At 39.4% G+C, this 24173-nt stretch overlaps 2 protein-coding genes across 2 annotated transcripts; one reads left to right on the top strand and one right to left on the bottom strand.

Annotated features, from left to right (window-relative positions):
* Nucleotides 1-805: 805 nt before the first annotated feature.
* dsg2l (desmoglein 2 like) lies at nt 806-10100 on the bottom strand. Its single transcript, XM_029454206.1, has 14 exons — nt 9959-10100; nt 9123-9245; nt 8139-8294; nt 7894-8035; nt 7632-7795; nt 7259-7393; nt 6967-7152; nt 6458-6846; nt 6191-6333; nt 5877-6098; nt 4765-4995; nt 4314-4441; nt 3863-4201; nt 806-3750 (listed from the first exon to the last, which is right to left on the bottom strand). The coding sequence occupies exons 1-14, from the start codon at nt 10010-10012 to the stop codon at nt 2662-2664; spliced, it is 3501 nt and encodes a 1166-aa protein (XP_029310066.1). The 5' UTR covers nt 10013-10100; the 3' UTR covers nt 806-2661.
* Nucleotides 10101-12803: 2703 nt separating this feature from the next.
* Nucleotides 12804-20826, top strand: dsc2l (desmocollin 2 like). The gene is made up of 16 exons (XM_029452839.1): nt 12804-13022; nt 13250-13340; nt 13481-13674; nt 13785-13889; nt 14197-14352; nt 14740-14884; nt 14978-15132; nt 15240-15374; nt 15506-15688; nt 15829-16076; nt 16276-16418; nt 16943-17164; nt 18144-18365; nt 18618-18733; nt 18872-19216; nt 19633-20826. The coding sequence occupies exons 1-16, from the start codon at nt 12984-12986 to the stop codon at nt 19828-19830; spliced, it is 2697 nt and encodes an 898-aa protein (XP_029308699.1). The 5' UTR covers nt 12804-12983; the 3' UTR covers nt 19831-20826.
* Nucleotides 20827-24173: the final 3347 nt, after the last annotated feature.

Below are 24173 nucleotides of genomic sequence, written 5' to 3' on the forward strand. Positions count from 1 at the left end.
ATGACCTGTATACTAATCCATTAGGGAAACCTGATTTTCTACTTTCTCTTCTTTGTTTACGTTAAGCATGGCTGACTCCTTTATTGGACAGCTACAAAGAAACCAGTTGTATTCATTCTACATAGGCATGCCAATCGTCTACTTGGAAAAGCTTGAAGCTAAGTCCTGTTGAAACTTCACTGAATGAAGCAGAAATTGTTGTGTAGTAGAAAAGTTGACGAGTGAAGTTGCATTATATAGAACCACACCAAGAACAAGACCATTCCATCACTGTTGTGCAATTATCACCGCCATGTGCAATACTCACTTTTACAACTTTTTATCAACCACTTTGTACTTATATATTACATTTATTCTATTTAACTATTGTGTTCTCGCCACTTCACATGTTCTTTTGCTGTAACAAGGTAAATGTCCTCGTTGTGGGACTAATAAAGGATTTCTGATTCTGATATAGACATTATGATCAGCAATTTTAAATTGAATATTTCAAAACACCATATATATTTATCAAACACTTCCAGAAAGAGTATTTCACAACACAGTACTTGCATATGTGGACAGATGTATTGGTTTACACATGATTTGCAGTGCAAATAAATACACAGTTTGGTTTTTTTGACTGACGCCTTTCCTGTTAAAAGCTAAATGACCGAAACATCGCATCAGTAAAAATGTTCTCTTTAAACTAAGACACTATGTGTAGTGTCATCTAAACACGTGTGCCTCTGCCCTGCACCCCGTGCTCTTGTTACTACACAACAAAAAAAACTGGTCAATACAAGAGATTTTTTTTCTATTGGATTTTATTACGACAGAAAATGCAAAACTTGAAACAAAAATCAAACATCCTCGTTATCATGTCCAGTACTGCTTTAATGCTGCACAGTTCCAAGCAATATATGCTATATTCATATTATAACTAGAGATGTAAAACATATATATCGATAGCAAAAACAACAATATCAAACAGCGTCATTCCACCAAATGTTTTCAGTGCTTGGCAAGCTCATGTTTGATTACTTTACCTACTCACATACCCAAATTATGTTACCTTTACACACAGAAACTCACAATAAACACAACATATTAGAAGCCTATCTGATAATTATAGCAAAATATACATTTTCAGGTATTATACACTTTCTTTTTTTATACAGATTTGGCACTTAGATTATTTAGATCAAATTGGAAAAGAACAATTTAGAAACCTACACATATTCTATAGAAATAATAAAAATAGTGCAACAATAAAAGAGAGAATTTGTGCAGTTTTCTTTTCTTCGGTGTATAGTCTGTGATGACTATGTTGGTTGATAAAAACAGTCTAGTCCCTTCACTGTATCATACACTTTCATTAGTTCTACAGTACAAACAGCTTTTATCTATGTTCCAAGCAGTGGCCACCTATATAACAATCTCTTGATGAGTTAGTATAACTTATTTCAACACTCTAAAAAGGTCAGCAGGACGGCTTAAGGCATAGCAAAAATATTACAAAATGTAACCACGGCACCTTCAGAATCACACCACACTATGAAAATACAGTTCTCAGAGCACTAAATGTAGTAATCAAAGTCTACATGAATACATGCAAAATTATAGTAGCTACAGAAACGTGGTTCTTTAGTGACTCTCAAAATAACTGTACTTCTCAAGACTAACGACTTTTGGTATAATTATAGTCATTTTAACAGGACTTTTGGCACGTGACATAAGTTTAGGATTCTATGAGCTTCATATTCTGCGTTGCTCTAATCTCGAAGAAGTTAACACAATTAAGATTTTAACGGAAACATGTAGATACATAGTGATCATAGTAAAAAAAAGTATTAATCCGTATTTACATGAATATTTGCCAGGGGATGAGATATTATCTGTATGCTTCATAAAAACCTCGTTAGGCTTTAGGAGCATGTAAGTGGATCATAATTTACTACTTACATATAGCTGCAATTTAAAATGTTGGGGTGGATAATCTTTTTGTTTGTAATCTGCTTTTTTCAGTTTCTCATCTTAGTTTGATCGGTACATAAACACTGTTGTTTTGTTATATTTACTTGGCTGTTCCTGCCCTGAAGCCATTTAGTTTTGCACCTAAAATATATATATACACAACGATAGTTTATGTCATTTGGTGCCGAAATGGTCATCGTTTGGACCAAAGAAAGACGGAAATCGCACTCGCCAAGGTTTTCCCTAGGCGAGGATGCAATGAAAGAAGTGATATAATGCCTCTTAAAATCAGTTGCATTGTCCCTATTCTGTACGTTACACTTATACTGTGAAGTATACACTTTCAACTAAAGTTGACAGAGCCTAATTCTAGCAGGTAGTTTTGGCAACGACAAATGTCAGAGTAATTTTCCTAAACAGCGTTGGTATGGAAATCCAATTCCTTTTATGGCTATGGTAGTCATGGAGTCAAGTTACATACAGTGAGCAGTAGTGTTCTCACTAGATGAGGACATGCATCATTTCACTTGTAGACTAAACTATCCTTTTACAAGTTTTACCACAATTGATCACAATCTATCTATCTGTATGAACATAATCTGTATGTATTGATATACTATAGTATATTTTAGTATACTGAAATATATGTCAGTATATTTACAAGTGTGACATTAGTGGATATGCTAAAAAGAAAAAAGGTTGCTTTTACGCTTTTGTACTAGATTCAATATTTCTCTCTTTGACTGAGACCTTCTTACGTTGAACAACCACTTTCTGGCTTCCTTTCATTTTGGTTGGGACTTTAAGAGAAAAGTCATCAGTTGACCCTGTGGAACCGTGTGAAGCCAGTGAAATACTCTGAGTTTTAAACTGCGAACCGTTACCACCTTTGACCTGCAAACCATGCTCCGCAGACACATTTCCTGTCTGAATAAAGCCGTGTGCTAAGTGGGCACCTTGCCCTGCACCTAAGGACTCGTTCTCCACTACCAACACTTTTCTGGACCTGGAGAGAGTTCCTTGTGAAAGGCCTTGTACTACTTGCCCTGTCATTCCACCCATTCCTACTTGCCCTATGATTCCACCCATTCCTACTTGCCCTGTGATTCCACCCATTCCTACTTGCCTATCTACAAGGACCATACCCTGAGAACCTTGCAGACCACCAACCTGCACCAGCCCCTGACCTAAACCAACTTGGCCTACATGACCCATTGCCTGCTGGTTACCCCCTGCCACAAGCACCATTTGAGGACTGGGCTCGACTACATACATGGGCGTGGCAGCATAGTACATAGTGGGCTGCTGTATGAGCATCGTCTGAGTGGGAACCACGATATTGTCGTTGACATGTACTGTGGGAACGATGGTTGAACCCTGGGCTGTCCCAGTGATTCGCTCCTCACGCAGGATGGTGGAGGATCCAGACGCTACATTGGGGGTGTTGAGGGTGTTGAAGGTATTGAGGGTGTTAACGTGGTCCCTGTCCCTGATTGTCTCTGTGTGACTACGGACATGAGTTTCGGTGGAGATGGCGGGAAAGACAGGAGACACTGGTCTGGGTGAAGAGAAAGAAACCCCTGCATTCACAGACTCGGTCGCCAATGCTGACCCGTGACAAATCTCAGCCAAGGTTTTGAATTTAGGCCCAAGGTCATTGAGGAACTCAAGGTCATTCTCATTCTCAAGAAGGCTGCAGCAACCTACAGAACCTGCCAGGGACCCCTGACCCTCATAGTTATAGAGCAGCAGACCGTCCTTCTGCTGGGAATGGTTTGCAGCATGGTTGGATTTCTGAAAATAAGTAGAACCAGAATATATTGAGTCTTGTTATAAAAACAACATTTTAATTCTAAGCTTTTGTTGAAAATCACAAGATGTTGGATGTGGTGTTTTATGTACTCACATTTGAATAATAATCCCCCAGGAAATTATCCGATAGAGCCATCCCATCGAAGACCCCTCCATGGTATTGGGAGAAACGACGTTCGTTTCCTGCCATCAACCCACCATCCACGTACTCCCTCCCCATCTGCCCACTAGAATGGTTATATTGGTTGTACAAGTGCATGTTCTCGGCTGTCAAGTTGGAAGAGTTTTGAGCACCGGATAAGGCTAATCTTCCATCTGCAGCTCCTACTTCAGTCGGTCCACCTAGGTACCCACGATCTCCATAGTTGTTGAAAATGTTGACATTGCTATTGTCACCCACAACTTCCAATGGCACGTGAAGAAGAGGAACGTCCTGTGGGAAAAATGTGAGATCCTGTTAGAGATGCAGCATTTTAGGCCAATTTGGTTGACACATTTTTTAAAACTAAATATATCCAAATAGTATTTATTACTAATCAAAGTACCTTGTCTTCTCCCTGTCCCTCAGTGTGATATGAGATGAGCTGCTGTTTCGTATCATATGGAATGGCCTTGAAATCTCCAAGAGCTGCTGCACCTCCACACAGGCAGAACAGCAGAAGAAGGGGCAGCACTGCAAAAATACATGTTTCACACTATGTCAACAGAAATTCTTATTAAAAAAGTATACTGGTCAGAACAAATAAAGTCCAACCCATCAATTATTGAATTACTTCCATTCAACAAAAGGGGTTAAACTCACTAACATGTAAGAGTTAAGATCTGCCTGTTTCAAAAAAGATAGCGGTGATCCACCTATTCTTTTTTAATTAATCTCTCCCTGCACACTATACATGCTGGGTTTGGCAACCTTGTAGAGAAAAGTTAAGGATCCTTATCATTCTATCAAAATAACTAACCAGGTAGAGAAAAGGTCATTAGTAATAATCTACTCACACAGCAGAAGAAGCAGTCCCAAGAGCATAAGCAGGATACCGGCAGCTCCAAACTCAGCAGTCTTTTGAATGCGCCGCTTACAGGTTTTAGTGACATCATTGCAACGACACACAATTACGTCCATCATCTGAACATCAGCACATAACTTTCCCTGCTGGTCTCTGACCTCCAGTGCCACTTTGTACGTGCCAGGCCACAAGTTGGATTGGTCTCGCAGAATGGCCGTGGTATCTGAAGAAAGATGAAACCCACATTTAAAAATGTGCTGCACGAGTTACAAAGAAGTTTGTTTGTTTGTGTCTTGCAATATATAGCAATGCTTGCTTTATTTATACGGAAGTGATAAAACCAAGATGGACCTTTTTTCCTCGACCAAACTTTAGAGATTAGGCTAATAAAATGAACGATGCGTCCATTCGATTTGAGTGTCTCAGTAATCCATATCAGTGATTAAACATGCAAACTAGAAGTGCCCTGAAACTAGAAGATGGAATTGGGTAAAAAAAAGTGCTATCCAATTATTTTTGCAATTATTCTTTGAGAAAAACAAAGAATAATGAGTAATATGTTTTGAGATTAATGTATTTATTATAATATTATGTACTGTAACAGCTCCTCCACTTTTAATTAAGATATACTGTACATATTTTTTTATTACATTCTGTACACCCTTTTTTCTATATTTATATTTCTTGTACACAGAAGTTTTCTTTTTAATAATATTTCTGTACTTTCTCTTGTTTTTTATTTATCCTACTGTGTTTATGTATGCATCATTCCACACCAAATTCCTTGTATGTGAAAACCTACTTGGCAATAAACCAAATTCTGATTCTGATTATGGTAATGTATTTGCAGCAACATAACATGTTTGTGTTATTCACACACGTGTGTACCATCTGAAGCCAATTAAATGAAAAAAACAACTATACAGCATTGAAATGATCACAATCTGATTGCAAGTCTCTAGAAATCTAACATTGTTTAGCCAAAAACTAGAGCTGAATACTGAATTAGTCTTAAAATGCCTCTTTAATGTAATCCTTGTAGAGCAGTTAGGCCAAATTTAACGCTTTTGCGGGAACTTTTCCAAGACGTAATTGTAACGTTACCATTAAGATGCTCCACTGTCCATTTCTCCTTGCTGCTCCCCTGAATCACAGTGAAGGCAAATGGTGCAGAATTGGGGAACTTGTCTTGGTCTACGGCTGTGGCGTAGACCACATTGTCATCGAAGCACATGGTCTGAGTTGTCGTGGTCAGTTTCGGACAGTGATCATTAAAGTCCTCCACCTGAATGGCTACGGTCCCTGTGGCAGTTTTTGCGGGAATGTCTGAAATCCAATCAAAAGAGAGATTAATATTAAACCTGCACCACATCAGTCCACTGGAGAATAACGTTAACTTTCACTTTTACAGAACTCACCATCGCTGATGGCTAAAATTTTGGCATAATATGTTCCATTGACCAAGAACAAGGACTCTCTGTCAGGCATTTTATTCAGCCTGATCTCTGCTGTCTTTTGGTCAATAATCAACCAGTTGTCATCATCTTTGAATTTAGCATACCTATAAATATGAAAACCAATATATGTGAGGACAAAAAAGAAAACAAGCTTTTCATGCAAAATACATCAATTCAGAGATATCTATACATCTGTTGTTCGTGACATCTTTCACGATGTTGCCGTACCTTACGTTGGTGGCTGTCTTTAAGGTGTCACTGTCAATAGCAGCGTAGGTGGCGATGACTTTGTTGATGGAGATGGAAGACTGGTCCTCAGACAAAGTCACCACTTTGACACTTGGTTGGAATCGGGGGCCTTCCTTCTGATTTATCACATTGATTTTAACGGGGTAGGCTTTTGAGGTGGACCCAGACCCAGACCCAGACCCAGACCCAGACCCAGACCCAGAACCAGACCCAGACCCAGACCCAGACCCAGAACCAGAACCAGAACCAGAGCCAGAGCCAGAGCCAGAGCCAGAGCCAGAGCCAGACTTACTGCCAAAATTGTATGCTGCTTTGTTGCAAACAGCCACTTCCAAGTTTATCGTCTTTAATTCTTCATAGTCCACGGCCTGCAGATTCAAGCATAATACATGAGCTTTTACAGTAATGTATAAATGTATACCCTTCCTAGTTAAAAGTCACACTGTTTACAATTTCAGTCCATCAAAAATTAAATGACATTATTTTACCTTATTAATCATGATAACTCCTTCATTGGTCTGAGAATCAGTAGTGATGCTGAAATAGCCTGCCTCATTCCCTGAAACGATTGTGTACACAGACTGCCAGTTTTCAGTGTGAATCAGATCCATGTCAACGGAGTGGACCCTCATCACTTCCATGTTGTAAGTGTTCTCCTGCACATTCCCTTCATACTGCAAATAAAACACACACAAGCTGTTGCTTTAGAACAATATTATTATAAAAAAAAGAAGAAAAAGAATAGAAGTTTTGGTTGTGTGTTTACTGTGTAACACCTACTGATTCTTGTTCCAGGGTTGGAACATTGTCATTTATGTCCAGAATTTGGACCGTAACTTGTCCGGTTCCTGCGTTTCCTCCCCCTTGTCCACCCATGTCTATGGCTCTTATAGTCAACGTATATGAATCTTGTTTCTAAAAAAAGAAATAGATCAGATATTCGATGCACTGATTAACACATTATAGGTTTATTTGTTTCCATGGGTATGACTCTGGAGTTAAACAAAATGCACAAAAGACTACTTTCTTATTGACTGTGATACCACAAGTGACTGGGAATTATGTTTATGGTAGTGTGATGATTCTAACTGGACAGTTGGATAGTGATCCGACTACTGCTTTACGAGAATTTTGCATCGGTTAAGATCCTCACCTCCCTATCTATGGAGTTCTGGAGAACCGTGATCTCTCCAGTCTGAGAGTTGATGAAGAACAGCCCAGCTGTGCTACTCTCCTCCACAATGCTGTAGTAAATACTGGAGTGGAGTGTGTTCACTTGATCAGCATCAGTAGCCATTACTCTCATCACAACAGTACCTAGGAATCACCAAAGAGAATGAAATAATAGATCAGTTCATTGAGTGCAGGTAAACATATTTAGCTTTCACAAATATACTGTCGATGACTTAAACTACCTGCTTCACATGCTTCACTGACAGATCCGACTTGCTGTACTGTAATGACCGGTGTGCAGTCATTCTCATCCAAAACAGTAATTTTAAGGTCAATATCGGTTTCAGCGAAGGTCCCGTCGGCGAATTTCGCCGCACCTTTTAACTACAAAAAGAGACATCAGAACTACTTTAGTATTTCCTTGTAGAACTTAAGTTAACTTAAGACTGTAAATACTTTAGATTTTACAAACAGGAAGTGCTCTTACATGAAAGAAGGGGGTCGCCTCTCGGTCCAGAATGGAATAGATTTTCACGTAGCCAGTTTCACGGTCGATACCAAATACACCTACAGGTGGCTGGTCTACACCAGGCCCCGAAAGATAATAAAATACCTTTGTATAGTTCTCCTTATCAGAGCGAATCTGAAAAATAAATACACAAACACAAAATAAATCCAACTGATCTAGAAATCTTCAATCTTATCTCAAAGTATAAGAGTAGAGATAGCTTCTTCTTTTTATACTGTAATTATTTATTATAATTACAAATAAATGTACCTAATTGTTCTAACTGTATTCTATGAGTCATAATTCAAAATAATGCTGTTCAGATCCTGTGGCAACAAAGCATGTGACATAATATGCAGTGGTGTAAAGTAATTAAGTACATTTACTCAAGTACTAAGATTTTATATACAAAACATATAATCAGTGTATAAAATAAAATACATTGTTAGAGATTAAACTGCTAACAGTATCTGAAACAGTTACAGTTAGCTCCACCTAGACAACATAAAATACCGTTTACGTATCATAAAATCAAAAAGAATGATCCAATAATAAACCTGTAACACTGACAGTAGTTAGTTACTTACTTAGTTTTGATAATAGGTGAAGATAAGCTCTCGAACAAAAGGTGAATGTGTGTCTAAACATCAGACAGAGATGTACTCAATGTCAAATAGTGTGTTCTGAACTGACTCATCACAACCCTGGAAGTCGGCCCGTGCCTGAGGAGATGTTGTCATACATACTCAGACTAAGCTAGACTTAAAGCAGACAAAGACTTCAAGATAAAACCACAATGGGAAATACTATAAATATATTTGACAATGATTTAGTTATTGTAAGGAATTAAATGTAGCTGTGCCTACATTCAATATCTGCATGGCTGTGAAAACGTGTTTTAAACAATCGAAAATAAAGAATTAGGAACTTTAGAAAGAAAGAAAGAAATAGTAGGTTACACACTCGAGCGATACTCTGCAATCCGGTGTAATCATGGTTCTCCTTCAACTGTCTGGGAGCTATGATCCATTCTCTTTTCTGTCTCTGTAACCCTGTCCCTTTTCCTTCGGTCCCCACAGGAGCAAGCTGCAGGTAAACAAAGAGGGTGATCATTATTAATGTGTGAAAAATACAAAAATCATACAGCATATTATTGTTGATCCTGACTCATTCACATATGGCATTATCTTAGCATGAATTATTGTTACATCATGAGGTAAACCCATTGGGGATCTCAGGGATTAAAAAATAAAAATAAAAATTACTGTCAATAAATATGACCTGTCAAAGATGTTTTAAATATATATACAATCTAATATGTAATTCTCTCTTTTACTTTGAAAATGATACAAAACTTTACACAACATAATTGGAACATGCTAATATCATCATCCATCGTACAATCTGCATCTTAATTGTCACAAAACTAAAACTATTTCACACGAAATATTCATCAGGGGAAATCGACGCGTTATAACGGCTTTATCAGGAACATGACGTTTTCTCCACATCTAGTAGTATTCAGGGAGATAATGATGGAAAGCTGGTTTGCTATAGAGGAAACAAAAAACAAAAACAAAACAACAGCTTTTGCGTGACCTTCCAGCAAAGTATACGAGGGTCCATGGAGATTGCGCATTTTAGCCGCATAGCCGATGTTTTTAACTTTAACTACGTGTAGAAATAAATCCCATGAGCTAATGCCCGTCCAGAGAACAGCCACACCTGTTTAAGACCCGATAAACACACGATCGTGAACATCTTAACAACGTGAAGCGCTTATTGAGTGGTTTACTTACAGTTAGGAAGAACACCAGCAGAATAGAAATGCTGCATTTCACCAGGAGAGCCATCGGCTTCGAAAATATTAACTTTTTAAATCCTCCTCTTGAAGTGAAATCGCGTCAACTTGACTATATGTGTAGTCGAGCGTTGCTTTCGTACAGACTTTGACCCTTCAGAAGGGAGGAAGAACTTTTACAGCAATAGGCGGTTCCTATCTCAATTTGATTGCTCACAGCTACTCCTGATAAAAAGGCGGAGAAAGGAGGTGGCCATGTCCACTGTGAGCACAGCAGTTTGTGTACAGCCTATTGTCTTTGAGATTATAGAGAGCCTGCACTCAGAGGAAATCACTCCAAATGTTGCCAATAAAATGTGCCCAAACCAGACATGCTTTGATTATGAATCTGAAGTGGAAATATGTGAAATAATGATTTTATGGATACAAACAATACTTAACAATAAGTTTCCATCTTGACTTGTGTGATCAAATCTGTTTTTTTATTGATGTTTTTGGTATTCAGTAAAAAAAAAAAAAAAAAAAAGGACTTTCTCACTCATCTGTAAAACATCACCTGTGCCTGTGAAATTCCTAAACGGTGCATTCAGCTGCACAGTAGACTGTGTGTGAGTGTGGTGACATGTAGGCGTTGGTGAGTTTGTTTAACAGAGAGAAAAAAAAGAGTTGTTGCCAAGGATACATGAAACTTTTAATCCTCACGGTCAAAGGTGTGTGGGAGAGGAAATACAGTATTGGTTGTATCTTGCCCGAATGGGCCATTAGTTTCTACAAATGAATTATGAAGCATTTGTCTGACAGTGAAACTTACATTTTACTGGAATTATGCAACCTGTCTTTTTTTTTATAGAGTAATTGCCTTTTGAGCAATACTTTATTCTTCAATGGCTTTCTTAATCAGCCTCTAACAGCAATGCAAGCACAAAGGTGAAAGGGTGGTTTCGACGGTGCCATGTGCCATGGTAGAAAGTTGCACGTCACAAAAATGCCAGCGCCCTTGCTCGGTCCACACCCATCTTTGGACTCCATGTGTCCAAACGACACACCTGTAAAGTTTGGTCACTGCATCTTAGGTTGTGAGGCTATCACGATGACAAAATACTAACACAGACTCACAAGGTGTAAACAATACCAGTACAGGTGCGCCACACTGTAATACACACTGGTAACTGGCTTTTTTTTAAATGTTTGATTGCAACATTTAATTAATTTCAATGTGACAATTATTACAAATGACAGACAGATATTAGTCACACATACACACACCACTGAGCAACTTGTCTCACCCGAATACTAGCCATCACATTTGACGTGAGTGCTCCACCGGCCCACCCCGCCTCTTTCAGGAGTGGAGAGAAGGGTGGAGTATTGTGAAATACTTTCTCTGTAATACATGTCATTGTGATAGCCTTTACAAATATTACACGTGTCTGAACACCTCACGCACGAGCTTTCTGGCATTTGTGTTGCGCCCTGGGAGCACACACGATTTGTTGTCGTCATGCAGGTGGTTTATGGCAAACCAGATGTTGCAACATCATATGATACACGTAGTGTAATACCTGGTAACATAATAACAATACTAAACAGATGTGTTCGAACACACACACCCTGCTATCTTTTGAAGTGAAAAAATCAGCCTTCTGAGAAATTAATCATCTTTAGTTTCGGCTGAACTTTACTATTCAGAAGAAAATTCATTATTAAGCGATGATTCGGTTACTTACACAACCTCATTCACCTCGGATTTGATCATAATGAGTGGAAAGTGTGGGAGCGAGAGGTCAGACATCCTGTCACCAATAGAGTAAGCAGAAACATAATTAGTTGATCTGTTTAAGCCTACTTATTCTGTGTACTCTAAACACACACTGAAGCTTGAGTACATCCATAACTCACTTTCATTTTAGTTTGGGAGTGACACAGGAGGGTATTTAGCTGGGTCTGTTTTGTATTTGCTGTTAAGACTCCCAGCACCAAGCCCTCTCATTATGTCTACGCCCATGACTCACAGCAGCGCAGTCTTCCTGACATTTTTGTTCACCTTTCCTGTTGCAGCCCCACACAGTCTGACTTCCCTACGGACAAAAAAAAAACAAGTTCTCCCAACCCCATTACAGCAGTTGGCTGGCTAGGCCACTATGTCTTTTATCAGCAGTTTACAGAGATAGTGAATGTTTGACTGTGGGAGCAGAGCCTCCCCCACACCAGGCTTCATTCAGCACGCATTCCTGTGGCGTTAAGTGAGGAGTGCAATCCTGTTCCTCCTACCAGAATGCTTGAGTGGAGAGGAGAAAGGAGTGGCATGCAGGGGTCAATCTCTGTGTAGACCTGTGAGACATTTCTCAGACCAGAAAAACAAACAGAAACAGTAACAATCCCAAGCATAATGGAAAACAAAAACAGAAAAAAAACTAAAACATGTACACTTTTACTTTCCCTCTGTCGTTTACACAACTAAAACCACCTGCTCAGCATTAATATAAATCAATATATTATACCTGCAAGACATTATAGTGCTTTTATATGCAATTGTTTCGTATATGGTACAATATTTATACAATTCAATGTGACATTATAGTGTTTAGCTTTGTGTTGATGTTTTTCTAAAAATGTATTATAGAATTACTTCAACTGGCAGAATATTCAAGGAATATTTCCCCCTGCTGGCAGGAAAGTGTATATATAAATGCAAAGCTTTTTTACGAGTTGACGTAAAAAACGGTAATAGCAACATAACACTGAGTACAGCCCGAAGGTGCTTTCGTCCTGCGGATCTCACCAGGGAGGATCGCAGTCTGGGTGTGGCAGCAAAGGTGTGTCTGTGTGTTGACTCACTTGTCAGATACAGTGGTTCAGACTAAAGTCTGGCCATCCCCATTTACAGAGCAAGTGCAGGGACACAAGCGTTTCCTCTTCTGCTTTTAACGCTGCGAGAAATCCCTCATCTGTCACTCTTTGAACGATTCACTGCCGAAGGAATTCTGCTCCTACGGACAAAAGTCGATCATAAGTTTTCAAAAATGGCGAATGTTTTAATTTTCAGCTCCTGCTTTGTGTTGGTAAGTGCGTGCAGTTTTTTGTTTGATATCCTCTGTGCTAATACAAACGGCTTTTGTCGATACAAATGTAACGTGTTAAAGCCTCTAACTTGTGTAAATAATTACGGGAAGTGTTGTTATAATGTAATTATTTGGTATTAAAGGTGCACTTTGGTTCAATAAGCCACTTTAAAAGTAACTTAAAGGTCGACTTTTTAAAAACGTTTTTTTTTTTTACTGTACTTCAGATCCTGTCCGGTGTGGAGTCGTGTTTGATCCCGAACTATCAGTACATAACTGTGCCAAGTACAATTGAAATTGGGAGACACATTACAACAGGTACTTCACTCATTACTTGTTCATGAATTTATTTATCGAAAAACTTTTCTCCATTACAGCTTGAATTATTTCCTCCTGTATTGGCTCCTGCTTTTGGAACCGCCTTTCACCTTTTACCCCCTCTCTCGGTATTTTTTCAGTTGAAACTGCCGGCTGCGACCCCAAATCACTGGTCTTAACTTCGAGCGACACACGTTTTAAAATAACAAGTAATGGAGAAATAGAAGCTGCAAGTCTTGTGTCAGTGGCAAGAGAACCGCCGACATTTTCTGTGTGGGCTCACGACAACAGTGGGTCGAAAAGTGAGATGGTTGTTCACCTTATCCAAATAAAGGTACACAAAAAAATGCATGATTTTGTATTCTTTTGTACCTTGTATTCTTTTCATTTGCAGATTTAACATTCTTAATACTTTAACATTCTTTACCTGTTTGCATGTCACAGCCCCAATCCCCAACCTACCTGAGGCGCTCAAAGAGACGTTGGAGTCCCCCACCCTTCAACATAATGGAGAATGATGTCGGACCTTATCCAAAACCGATTGAAAAGGTAATCTTAATCTTGAACATATTAAATACTTTTGGGTTGTAGTGTTTATATGGTTCATACTACATGACTTTCAAGTCTTTATCTCAACAAGTCCAAACTGTTTCTCATTTTTTCCCCCTCTTGCTGCACATGCCTCTCTTTTCTCACGTTACAATCCACCCCACCCAGAGACACACCTAGTAGACATGCTTCCGACTGACTTCATTCAGGGATAATTCCTTTTCTGTTTTTAAAACCTTAACTGCAAGATTGTCTATTGAAATATGGGTTTACGTGCGTTAACGTGTTTGTTGGGTTTCTGTTGTAGATCGTATCGGACTCGGAAGTCAAACAGGAAGTGTACTACATCATAAGTGGGCCTGGTGTCGACAGTCATCCGGTGGGAGTGTTCTCTCTCCACCGTGATACTGGGATGTTGATTGTGCACAGGCCAGTTGATCGTGAGGAATTCCCAAAATTCATAGTGAGTGTGAAACAGGGCTGCAACCAATGATTATTTTCCTCAAAGAATCGACCATAAAACTGTCACCATTTCCTAAGGTCGTAGGTCACAAGTGAGAAGTTGGAACTAGGTACACTAATGTTTTGGGATTTTTGCCTGGAAAAAACCCCCAACGATTTAAACAATTGGTTGAATAACCAAATAATAACCACTAAAGTTTTGTATCTAGTGTGACACCAAAAATGTTCATGATGTGGATTTAACCCTTAAATGGAATAATTCACTTCAAAAGGCTAATCTGACATTGAAAATAACACCCTATGATATACTTTACACTGCTTTGTATTTTTGAGTGTATTAACCTCATAAACAGTTTTGTCCCGTCCCCCCCCCCGTCCCCCATCACAGTTAAGGACCAGAGTTTTCAGCACGAAAACTAATCAGGAGACAGACAAGTATTTGGACATCGAAATAATTGTAGATGATGTGAACGACAACGCTCCGACATTCAAAGACCCACTACTATATACCGTGTTGGAGCAATGCCCCACAGGTTAGGAACATGAACTACACACCAGTTAATCCTGCGGTATTTGATCTTCAGCGTGGCTGATAATAAACTTGATGATTATGTTTTGAACCTCAGGGACAATAGTGGGGAAGGTGAATGCTCATGACAGAGACCAAGAAGGAAGTCGCCACGTCATGATCAAGTATACTCTCTTGGATTCATTAGATCGGTTTGCAATCCACCCTGCCACAGGTATAATCACCTCAACAACTAACACCCTGGACAGAGAGGTGAGCAGCAGCAGCATTTAATATTTCTGAAATACATACACAAGCTTCATCTTGGTCTCTTGCCTTAACGTGTTATTTACCTTTTTACGTTTACATGTTTTCTTTAGGTACAAGACAAGTATTTGGTGACGGTACAAATCAAAGACATGAACGGTGCAGATAATGGTATGTTCAACACAGGAACAGCAACCATTACTGTGGGAGATATCAACGACAACCCACCGACTTTCACAGTACCGTCTGTAAGTGATAAGCAATTAGTAAAAAAGAAAATCGAATTATACACAACATTTGATATAAAGTCTTTGTTATCAGTGTTTTACTCAAATATCGGTTGTCTAAGTTAAGTAACACACTTCTTCTTTTCTTTTAGTATTCAGTCACTGTCAAAGAAAACGAAATGAAACAACTTCTCACAATTCCCGTTCAAGATAAGGATTTAATAAACACGCCAAACTGCAATGCGATGTATAAAATAACTAAAGGAAATGAAAATGGAAATTTCAGAATTGATACTGACCCCGCAACAAACGAAGGGCGTCTGTATGTCATAAAGGTGAGTGATATTTCATATTATTAGCAGTAGTAGTAATAATTATGCAGCTATTTAATATACTATAGCGATTTACTTCAAAAGTCAAGGCCTATAACGTGTCAGATTTGTATTTATAACACACTCCCTCCCTGTTTTTCCAGCCCTTGGATTATGAGAAGAACTCAAATATGGATATTGAGATTATGGCACGTAATGAAGCTGAGCTGACGGGCACCAATTCCCCATGGCTGTCCATCCCCTTGAATGTCAAGGTCACAAATGAAGATGAGGGTCCAGAATTCTCGGCTCCTACTGTCACCTTCCACGTCAAAGAGAACACGCCGAACGGCACCGTGATCGGAAGTTACATAGCTCTGGATCCCGAGAGCGGCACCAGCCGCGACATCACGTAAGCCATCTTACTTTATGTTTGTCTTAAAGAAATTAGCTTTCCTGTTGTGCAGTATGACTCACAATGGACACAATTGCAGCAAATTGCTCAAAGTGTCAAGTTTACGTTACTTCTCTTGAACACTGGAGGGCAGACTTTCCCTGCTGAACTGAACTGTGCTCCTAATACACCACTACTCTGTGTTCACACCTCTCAGGTATCAGAAGACCTCAGACCCAGCATCGTGGATTAAAGTCGACAAACATTCCGGAGAGCTGAAGGTAGCAAACACAATTGACAGAGAGTCACACTTAGTCCAGGATGGAATTTACAACATCACCATGAAGGCTGTCGATGGCAGTAAGTTGCTTGTAAATGCTCTACATTTCCTTTTCCATGACTTCTATAGGCCACGGTCTTCATACGGAGCCCACGCTGTTCTTATGACACAGCAATGACACTAGCGTAAGCGCACGTATGTCACCGATACTAATAAAGAAATAGCAGGCTTCAACACTGCACTCTTGAATATTTCTTTAATCCTGGGAAATAAACTCACTGACTCATTCGGCTTTGGACAAAGCGTGTAGTCTGCATGTTAAGTCGTCACAGACTTCACGCCTTTTGTTGTCATCGTTACACACCAGCCCAAAGTCATTCCAGCTCCACCCTGAGAACACCTGTGGACACGATGTGACGTGATGTCAATCATTTTTTAATGACTCACAGTTCTCTGGTGCCATTGAAAATTGGGCTCATATCCAAGATGCTTGTCAGAATTTGTCGTGTCCTGATAACTTAAACCCAAGTGATGAGAGAAATGCAACCAACTTTGGTCCATATAGTTTCTTCTTGTATAAAATACTAATGTAATATCTTTTCAGGCGGCAAGTCAGGAACAGGAGTTGTAATCCTTATTGTGGACGATGAAAACGACAACATTCCAATGATCCCCACCAGCGAGATGGTGTTGTGCGAGATGACGGGACAGCTCGGCTCTGTGCTGGTCGTGGCTAAAGACGACGACCACAGTCCCTTTTCTTCCCCGTTCAGCTTTAGTTTGCCGCTGGATCACGATGGCCAATGGTCTTTGACAAGAGTTAATGGTAGGTGGTTGTATTGTCGTACGTTATGTAAGAAATGTGGAAACTACTCACACAGAATAATGCAAGTCTCAGTTATTCATTCATTCATCTCCAGAACACGTTTTTCTTTTCTTTTTGTTGTTGTGTGAAAGCTATCTGAATAAACCATAAACACAAAATGTAACAGAGAACCAGTGAACCGTCCAGAGTCAGACATAATGTGGACTGTTTACAGCTCCACTGATGTTTGAGGCGGATACCAATATGTGGCAGTAGAGGAATTCAGATCATTTATTTAATTAAAAGTAGCAATACCACACTGTTAAAATACGCCATTGCAAGTTCCTGCATTCAAAATGTTACTTAAGTAAAAGTAACAGAAGTATCATCAGGAACAAGGAAGTGGCACCTCACTAAATCCTCCTGCAGAACATGGGACAAACTCAGACTTAAAAGAAAACAACATGTGAAACAAGGAAGCGGGGGGGGGGGGGTGAAAACAGACTGGGAAATGAAAATATTTGTGGAGTTTATTTTTGTGTTTGAACCTCGTCATGCATCACAACGAGCTGTTAGTTATTTATATGACATTATAGGTTCGTTATTATTGATGCCGTTTACTTTATCACATATTTTAAGAGACTACAACTACAAAATTTGTCTTTGAAATATAGTAAAGTAGAAGTATTAATAAGCAGAAAATGAAAAAACTAATTTACACATTGATTTTTGAGACATAGATATTGATGCAGAGTCAACACATGATTACTAAAGAAATAAGATTTTGCATACCGATATTGTTTTGCTGTTGTTTCAGTGGGTGTACAAGTCATTTCATTCTATTTGTGATGGCAACCAATTTGTAATCTGTGTTGGACTTGTTGGTCTGACGGTCTGGTATAGAGGGGGAATCATTTGATATAAAATGACATCTTTATGTGAACCATTTGTCAAAATACAGAAATTTGGAGACTCATTTTTACTTGCGTTTCCTCCACAGACACAGCAGCTACGTTGACGCAGATCAAAGAACTTCCTACAGGAATACACAATGTCCCCGTGATAGTTACAGACCTGCAGGGCGAAGGTGAAACTCAGATGGCGAAAGTGAGGATCTGCCAGTGCGTGAATGCCGTCTGCCCGGCCCAGGAAAACTCTGTGTCATTAGGGCCACTGGCTTTACTGACTATGCTGTTGCCTCTGGCCCTCCTCCTACTGCTCGGTGAGTCTCCCCCCCGCTATACTTTGGCCAGCACGATTGTGAAGCTTCACTGCGTAGATAATATAACAGGAATTTGTGCTCATGCATGTGTAAAAGCACAAAAGGAGTGATAGAAATCGGAGGTTCTTTCACTGAATTATGCATTGTATATTGGGGCACAGAGCAATGATATGTGGTGGTATTATACAGTGTATGATGATAACGTGCACTCCTTGTGCATTCATTTCTAACATACTTGCTTTGTTATTGCAGGCTTACTGCTTGCCCTTTTCTGTGCGACAAAGAAAGAGAAGATACAACTTCCAGATGAAGGAGACAGCGGTGGAATCCTGCTCAAATCAAACACGGAGGCCCCGGGGGATGAAGTGGTAAGGATATAATTATGAAAAGCAGCGCCCGGGATCATACCCTTGTGAAGAAACCTTATTTTTAATCCTCTCTTGTTTTTTTCATATATTTAAATGTTACTTGACTCCTCGTTTGTGTTTTTTTGTTTTTCTCTACAGGATTCAAGTCTCATCAATATGCCCCTTGGTGTGGCTGAACAAATAGGGAAGGGCTCAGTTAAGGGTTCTATGGTGAACGCAGGATGGCAAGGAACCGTTGGCTCGCAAGGAATCAATGGCTTCCAAGGAATCAATGGCTTCCAAGGAACCAATAGCTTCCAAGAGAATGACATGTATACGACCAATGTCAAATCCAATGCGCAAGACTACTATACCAGCCAGTATGACCAGTACGGTCAACTGCAAGGAGGTTTGGGTAGCGGAGTGGCCTATGACAACAGATACATCGTGCAGGACTCAAATCTTCAACACAACTGGCAAACACATGGCAACTATCTGAACAAGGTAATGTTGTTTTATAGTTTTTAATATATATATATATATATATACACACACACACACACACAAAAATACTACAAAAAAGGAGTGGAAGGAAGCACACAAAGTGGCAGAATTAAATGTGTCCAGATGTGTACACCTTTCATTCTCTGAGGTTTAATAACTTCTTTGTTATCTGTAAGAGCTTGGGTAACTCTCCTGTGTAATATAATCTTGTTCTCTAAGCCGTGATAGTATCCTCTGTAAACTTTATTATTTCTCAACTTCTCGGTGAGAGATATTATTTCTACGTGCAATATCTGACTGCCAGTCATATCACAGAGCAGCTTCGTGTTATCACACGGTGAAGTATCTCTCCCTGCTATCGCTCAGGCCACACCGAGTCATAACACACGTCCTCTCCCTTCCTTTCTGTCTCGCAGAAGCTGGCCTACTTCGGAACAGAGGCGGACGGACGTTACGCAGACGACTTCGTCCACTCCTACCAGTACGAGGGGGTGGGCTCTGCAGCTGGCTCTGTGGGATGCTGCAGTGACATTGGCGACAACAATAACCTTGACTTCCTAAACACGCTCGGCCCAAAGTTCACAACTCTGGGAGACGTCTGCAAAAAGACATGAACAATGAAGCTCAAAAATAATGGTGTTAACTTCTCACTGTACAGGATGTAGAGAGGGATCGGAATGGTTGATGACAAAAAAAAAAGAACAAGCAAGGTGCCACCAGTGTGTGCGCACTGCTCTGCTATCGCTTCACGTTGTTAGTTTTGGAAAATAATTTTTGCACTGAAAACTACGCAGATGCAGTCCTTTGTACATAGTTTGTGTTGTGTTTGTTTTGCCTTTTTAGAGTCTTGGTTTCCCATCCATTAGCTATACCTGCTTCTCCTTGTAGAAGGTTGAGTGTTGCTTGTTTTTGCAGGGTCATGATGTAGTTGTATTGATGTATGCAGTGAGGGGTTGTGTTTTGTTTGTTTTTATCTGCTGTATGCGTTACTATTTTGGGGTATTTTGGTTATTTTTTTTAATAATCTCTTCACAGTAAATGATACAATTTTGCATGTGTGGCTGAGTTTAAATTGCTTGCTAAATTATATAGTTTTGATATATTTTTTAAAGAAAAACAAAAACAATTAATTGCCTAAAATGAAATATGACAATAATTAAACTGCCTTTTTTTTATATTTCACATGAACATAATTAATTTCAAATGACATGGTTATACATTTTTTTTTTGTTGCCGTTTTTAAACAATAATCTTGATAGCTCTGCATTATTTTTCCAAATCATTCAGTAATTATCTGCGCAGACACATTCCTGCTCACTTTTTAACCGTTTGATTGATCGGGCGTAGTTTCAGCCCCGTGTGTCATCGAGGTCGGTGCAACATACTGACAGTAATCCTGTGACAGTCAGCACAAGGGCGTGAATGTGATGAGTGAGGTGTTACTGACACTGCTTGAATACAACACTGACCAGACACAAGACAAACTAAAACGCATTACAAGTATGTCCTTGAACCTGATCATTTAAAGGAACCTTGACGTCGCCATATGTGTATATTAAGTTGTTGTAACGTTGCATGTTCATTAAAGAAAGTTTCTCTTGGTGCTACTGGAGCAGATGTAGTTTTACAGGTTTCATTTCATTTTACAAGGTATTGAACAGGTTATTATAAGTATTTTTGAAAGTCAACTGTAACTCAACCATATGGATCAGCATGTTACAGTATGTTTTTATTTGCTAAAACTTAATCGTAGAATGAACAAAAAGGCTTTCCTCGTACTGTTTTGACTTTGGCAAAAAAAAAAAAAAACGAAAGGACGGAATGTTAGAGCAGAAAGTGTTGTTCATTGTGTTCTCTGTTTGTGCTCGGGTGAATGATTTACTGGGTGTGGCAATGCGAAGCGCACAATGTTTGCCAAGCTTATCACCGCCTGGATAATATTTACCGCCAGTGTTTTTTCTCCTAGATCAAGTCGCTGCACTTAAATGTTATTATTACGCAAGGTTCTCCATGGCAACGGCAGTGTACCGTGTTGCCACACAGTTTAGCTACAGCACGATTGGATCCACTTTATTTCGTTAGCAGTAAAACACTTCCATTTTTGACAGATGTTCCAGTGACATGAGATTCACTGCAGAGTCCAATCAATGTGGCTTTTAATGAACTATACATAACACATTTGAAATGGTGAGATTCTGTAGATAACAAGCTGAGCTACATTATGCACAGACCTCCATGAATAAATAATAAAGTATAACAAATGTATTAAAAACCCAAATTGAAATCCCGCGCAAGTTCTTGACGCTATTACACTTTGGCCCATTGTGGATTATTAATTTCAAGCATTGGTGCTCGTAAACAATTCGCCAACTTTTGTTTCGATGACCTGCAGATCATGTATCAGTGTGATGAATTACAAATGTGAAGCTGGAAATGTAATTAGGGGGGGGGGGGGGGGGGGGGGGGTCTAGAAAAGGACCATATGTCATGTGATTGTGATGATGAGTATTACAGATGACAGCAGAGAGCAGGGGAGAAAAAACAAAGGGAAATTAGATCATGGAATGAAACCAGTCTCACCACGATCAAACACTGGAATCTTGTTAAAAAATACAACAATATTATCTGCACAGATTACAATAATACTATTACAATTATAGGAGGATGTGAACGAGATGGGAACATCAAGGGATTTTGCTCAAAATCCCACCGGGGCCAATTAGGAGAATCTTGAAAAGTCACTTAACTCAAAATAATGAAAATAAGCAGTTAACCCAAATATCTAAAGAAGGCACTCTAAGCACAGACGGCAGTTCTATTAGCCCTATTTTACCAGTAAACAGTCTTTTTTCTTCTTTTTAATTACCACCCTGCTGCAGAAGCTTATGTGTAGAACTGGTGTTCAAGAAATCTGCAATGATTCAAATTACCAGGAATCTTTTGTGAAACGCATTTTTAGTCACCGTCATATTTAACGTGCACGAGAGTTCGTGCTCTCTGTTGTGTTGTCACTAACACACTGGTCACAGTGATGACACAGCATTATGAGCTCGGAGTTACTTGAACAGCATAAATCCCTTGACGCACAGTTTATTTACGGACAAGTAGCATTCGGGTGTGAAATGTATCATGGAAGTCCAAACTGAGAACCAGGGAGCAACGGGTTTGACATGCCGGTAGCAGATCTTACAAGATGCCTCATTTGGACTCTTTCCATACTGTATACTGACACACACAAAAAAGTAAGTTAGCGCAAAGGAAACATTTCTGTAAAGGCCTACTGCACAACACAGCATGCTCAGCTGTCCTAACATATGGTGTGTGTGTACCATGGGAGAGCTGCATGACCAAAATACCTTCGCAGCAATTAAAACGACAACAAATGAGAGTCAGATCATTTCTTTTGAGGATTATCAAGTGCATCCCTACGTAAAGCAATGGCACCGATAAGCGACGTAATTCAATGGACCTCTTTGTGTGTCCACTCTTATCAGAGTCGCTTGAACCATCACTTCCAGTCACTTCTGTAAAGATGCAATTAATTCTAAAGCAGTAGCGTGAAATTAATTTATTGCTAGTAATTAGTTTTCGGCATACTGTGAAAACAATCTCTCCAGATAGGGTGTTTTCACCCTCCATGAGAGAATCTGAGGACACTTGGCTCCATTTGAGCTCAATATGGAGTGGTCCCTTCAGCTGCCAAGAACGCAGAAACTTCTTAACCCCCTGTTGACTTCAGCCTCAGGATTTATAGTTTTAAATCTGCAAAGATATTTTAGTTGCTATGAATGCACATGACAAAGTCATTTCTTCATTGTGCGTCTTGGGAAAACACAAAGCGGGTCATGTATATATGGAATTTAGGTTGGTTTGTGATTAATTAAGTCACTGAATGCGAGTGTGTGTGTGTGTGTGCATTGCAAAAAGGACATATTCATATTATTGTGATGTATTCATTGAAGCGACGGTAATCACGGATTGTTTAAAAATGATTTTTGTGTCACTATTTACATATGATTCATTGGCATTGTCCTCGTGAAAAGGCCGTTATAAATACAAGCAATTACTGTCATTGCCACTAGGTGTCACACTTACCTCTTATCTGAGTTTGCCACATGCTGTGGAGATGGCTCAGGAGGGGGGGGGGTGGGGTTGTTTTCAGTCAAAACACTTCCTCTGTCTGTCACATGTGTAAGCAAACACCTGAAATCACTTCAATTAAGCTGTGAAGACGACAGCCCAGTTAAAGTGAAGTGATGGATCAATCTGTAGCAGGAGCCTTTTCTCGTGCTCCGACGTGCCGTATGCCAGACTGTACAGTTATGGCGTGTTCTTAGTCACCTTCACTTATCTAACAAGATCAGGCATCTCATTGCAACTCCCTGCTCATTATAACTAAAGTGAGATCGGAGCTGACCACCACCTCAAGGATAAGATGCTAATGTATGAGGCTGAAACTTACAATAGTGATGATTGCTTTTTTTTTTTTTACTTAATGATTTAAATATTTACACTTTACCACAATCCAATCACAGATCAGTGAAGGATTACATTATGCTTTTGTCATTTAAATGGTACAGTGTTTTATTCAGAGTAACCAAATACAAAGATAATCATTTCATTTTGAAGACTATTACCATAAACATTGTATTTCTGGTAACCATATTAATCATAGCTAAAGATAGAATATAATTAAGAAGGAAAAAGGTGAATTCCTTTTACTAATTCCTTTTGTACAATCGTCATAACACCTACTCCTAACGTGCCGTTTGGCAGAACGGGCTTTACATTAACTATGTAAGAGCTTAAGTGACTTGGTACATCATTTGTTTGAGGTATTGCATTTCTACAGTCCATATCTTTCACACTCAATCGAAATGTGGTGGCTTACATATTAATTAGATAAATCTGTTTGGCAGCAGAAAGCCTCAGTGAGACATCTGGGTCTTAATTAGTC

This window comes from Cottoperca gobio, chromosome 17, assembly GCF_900634415.1.
Source record: "Cottoperca gobio chromosome 17, fCotGob3.1, whole genome shotgun sequence".
In the NCBI taxonomy this organism is placed as follows: domain Eukaryota; kingdom Metazoa; phylum Chordata; class Actinopteri; order Perciformes; family Bovichtidae; genus Cottoperca; species Cottoperca gobio.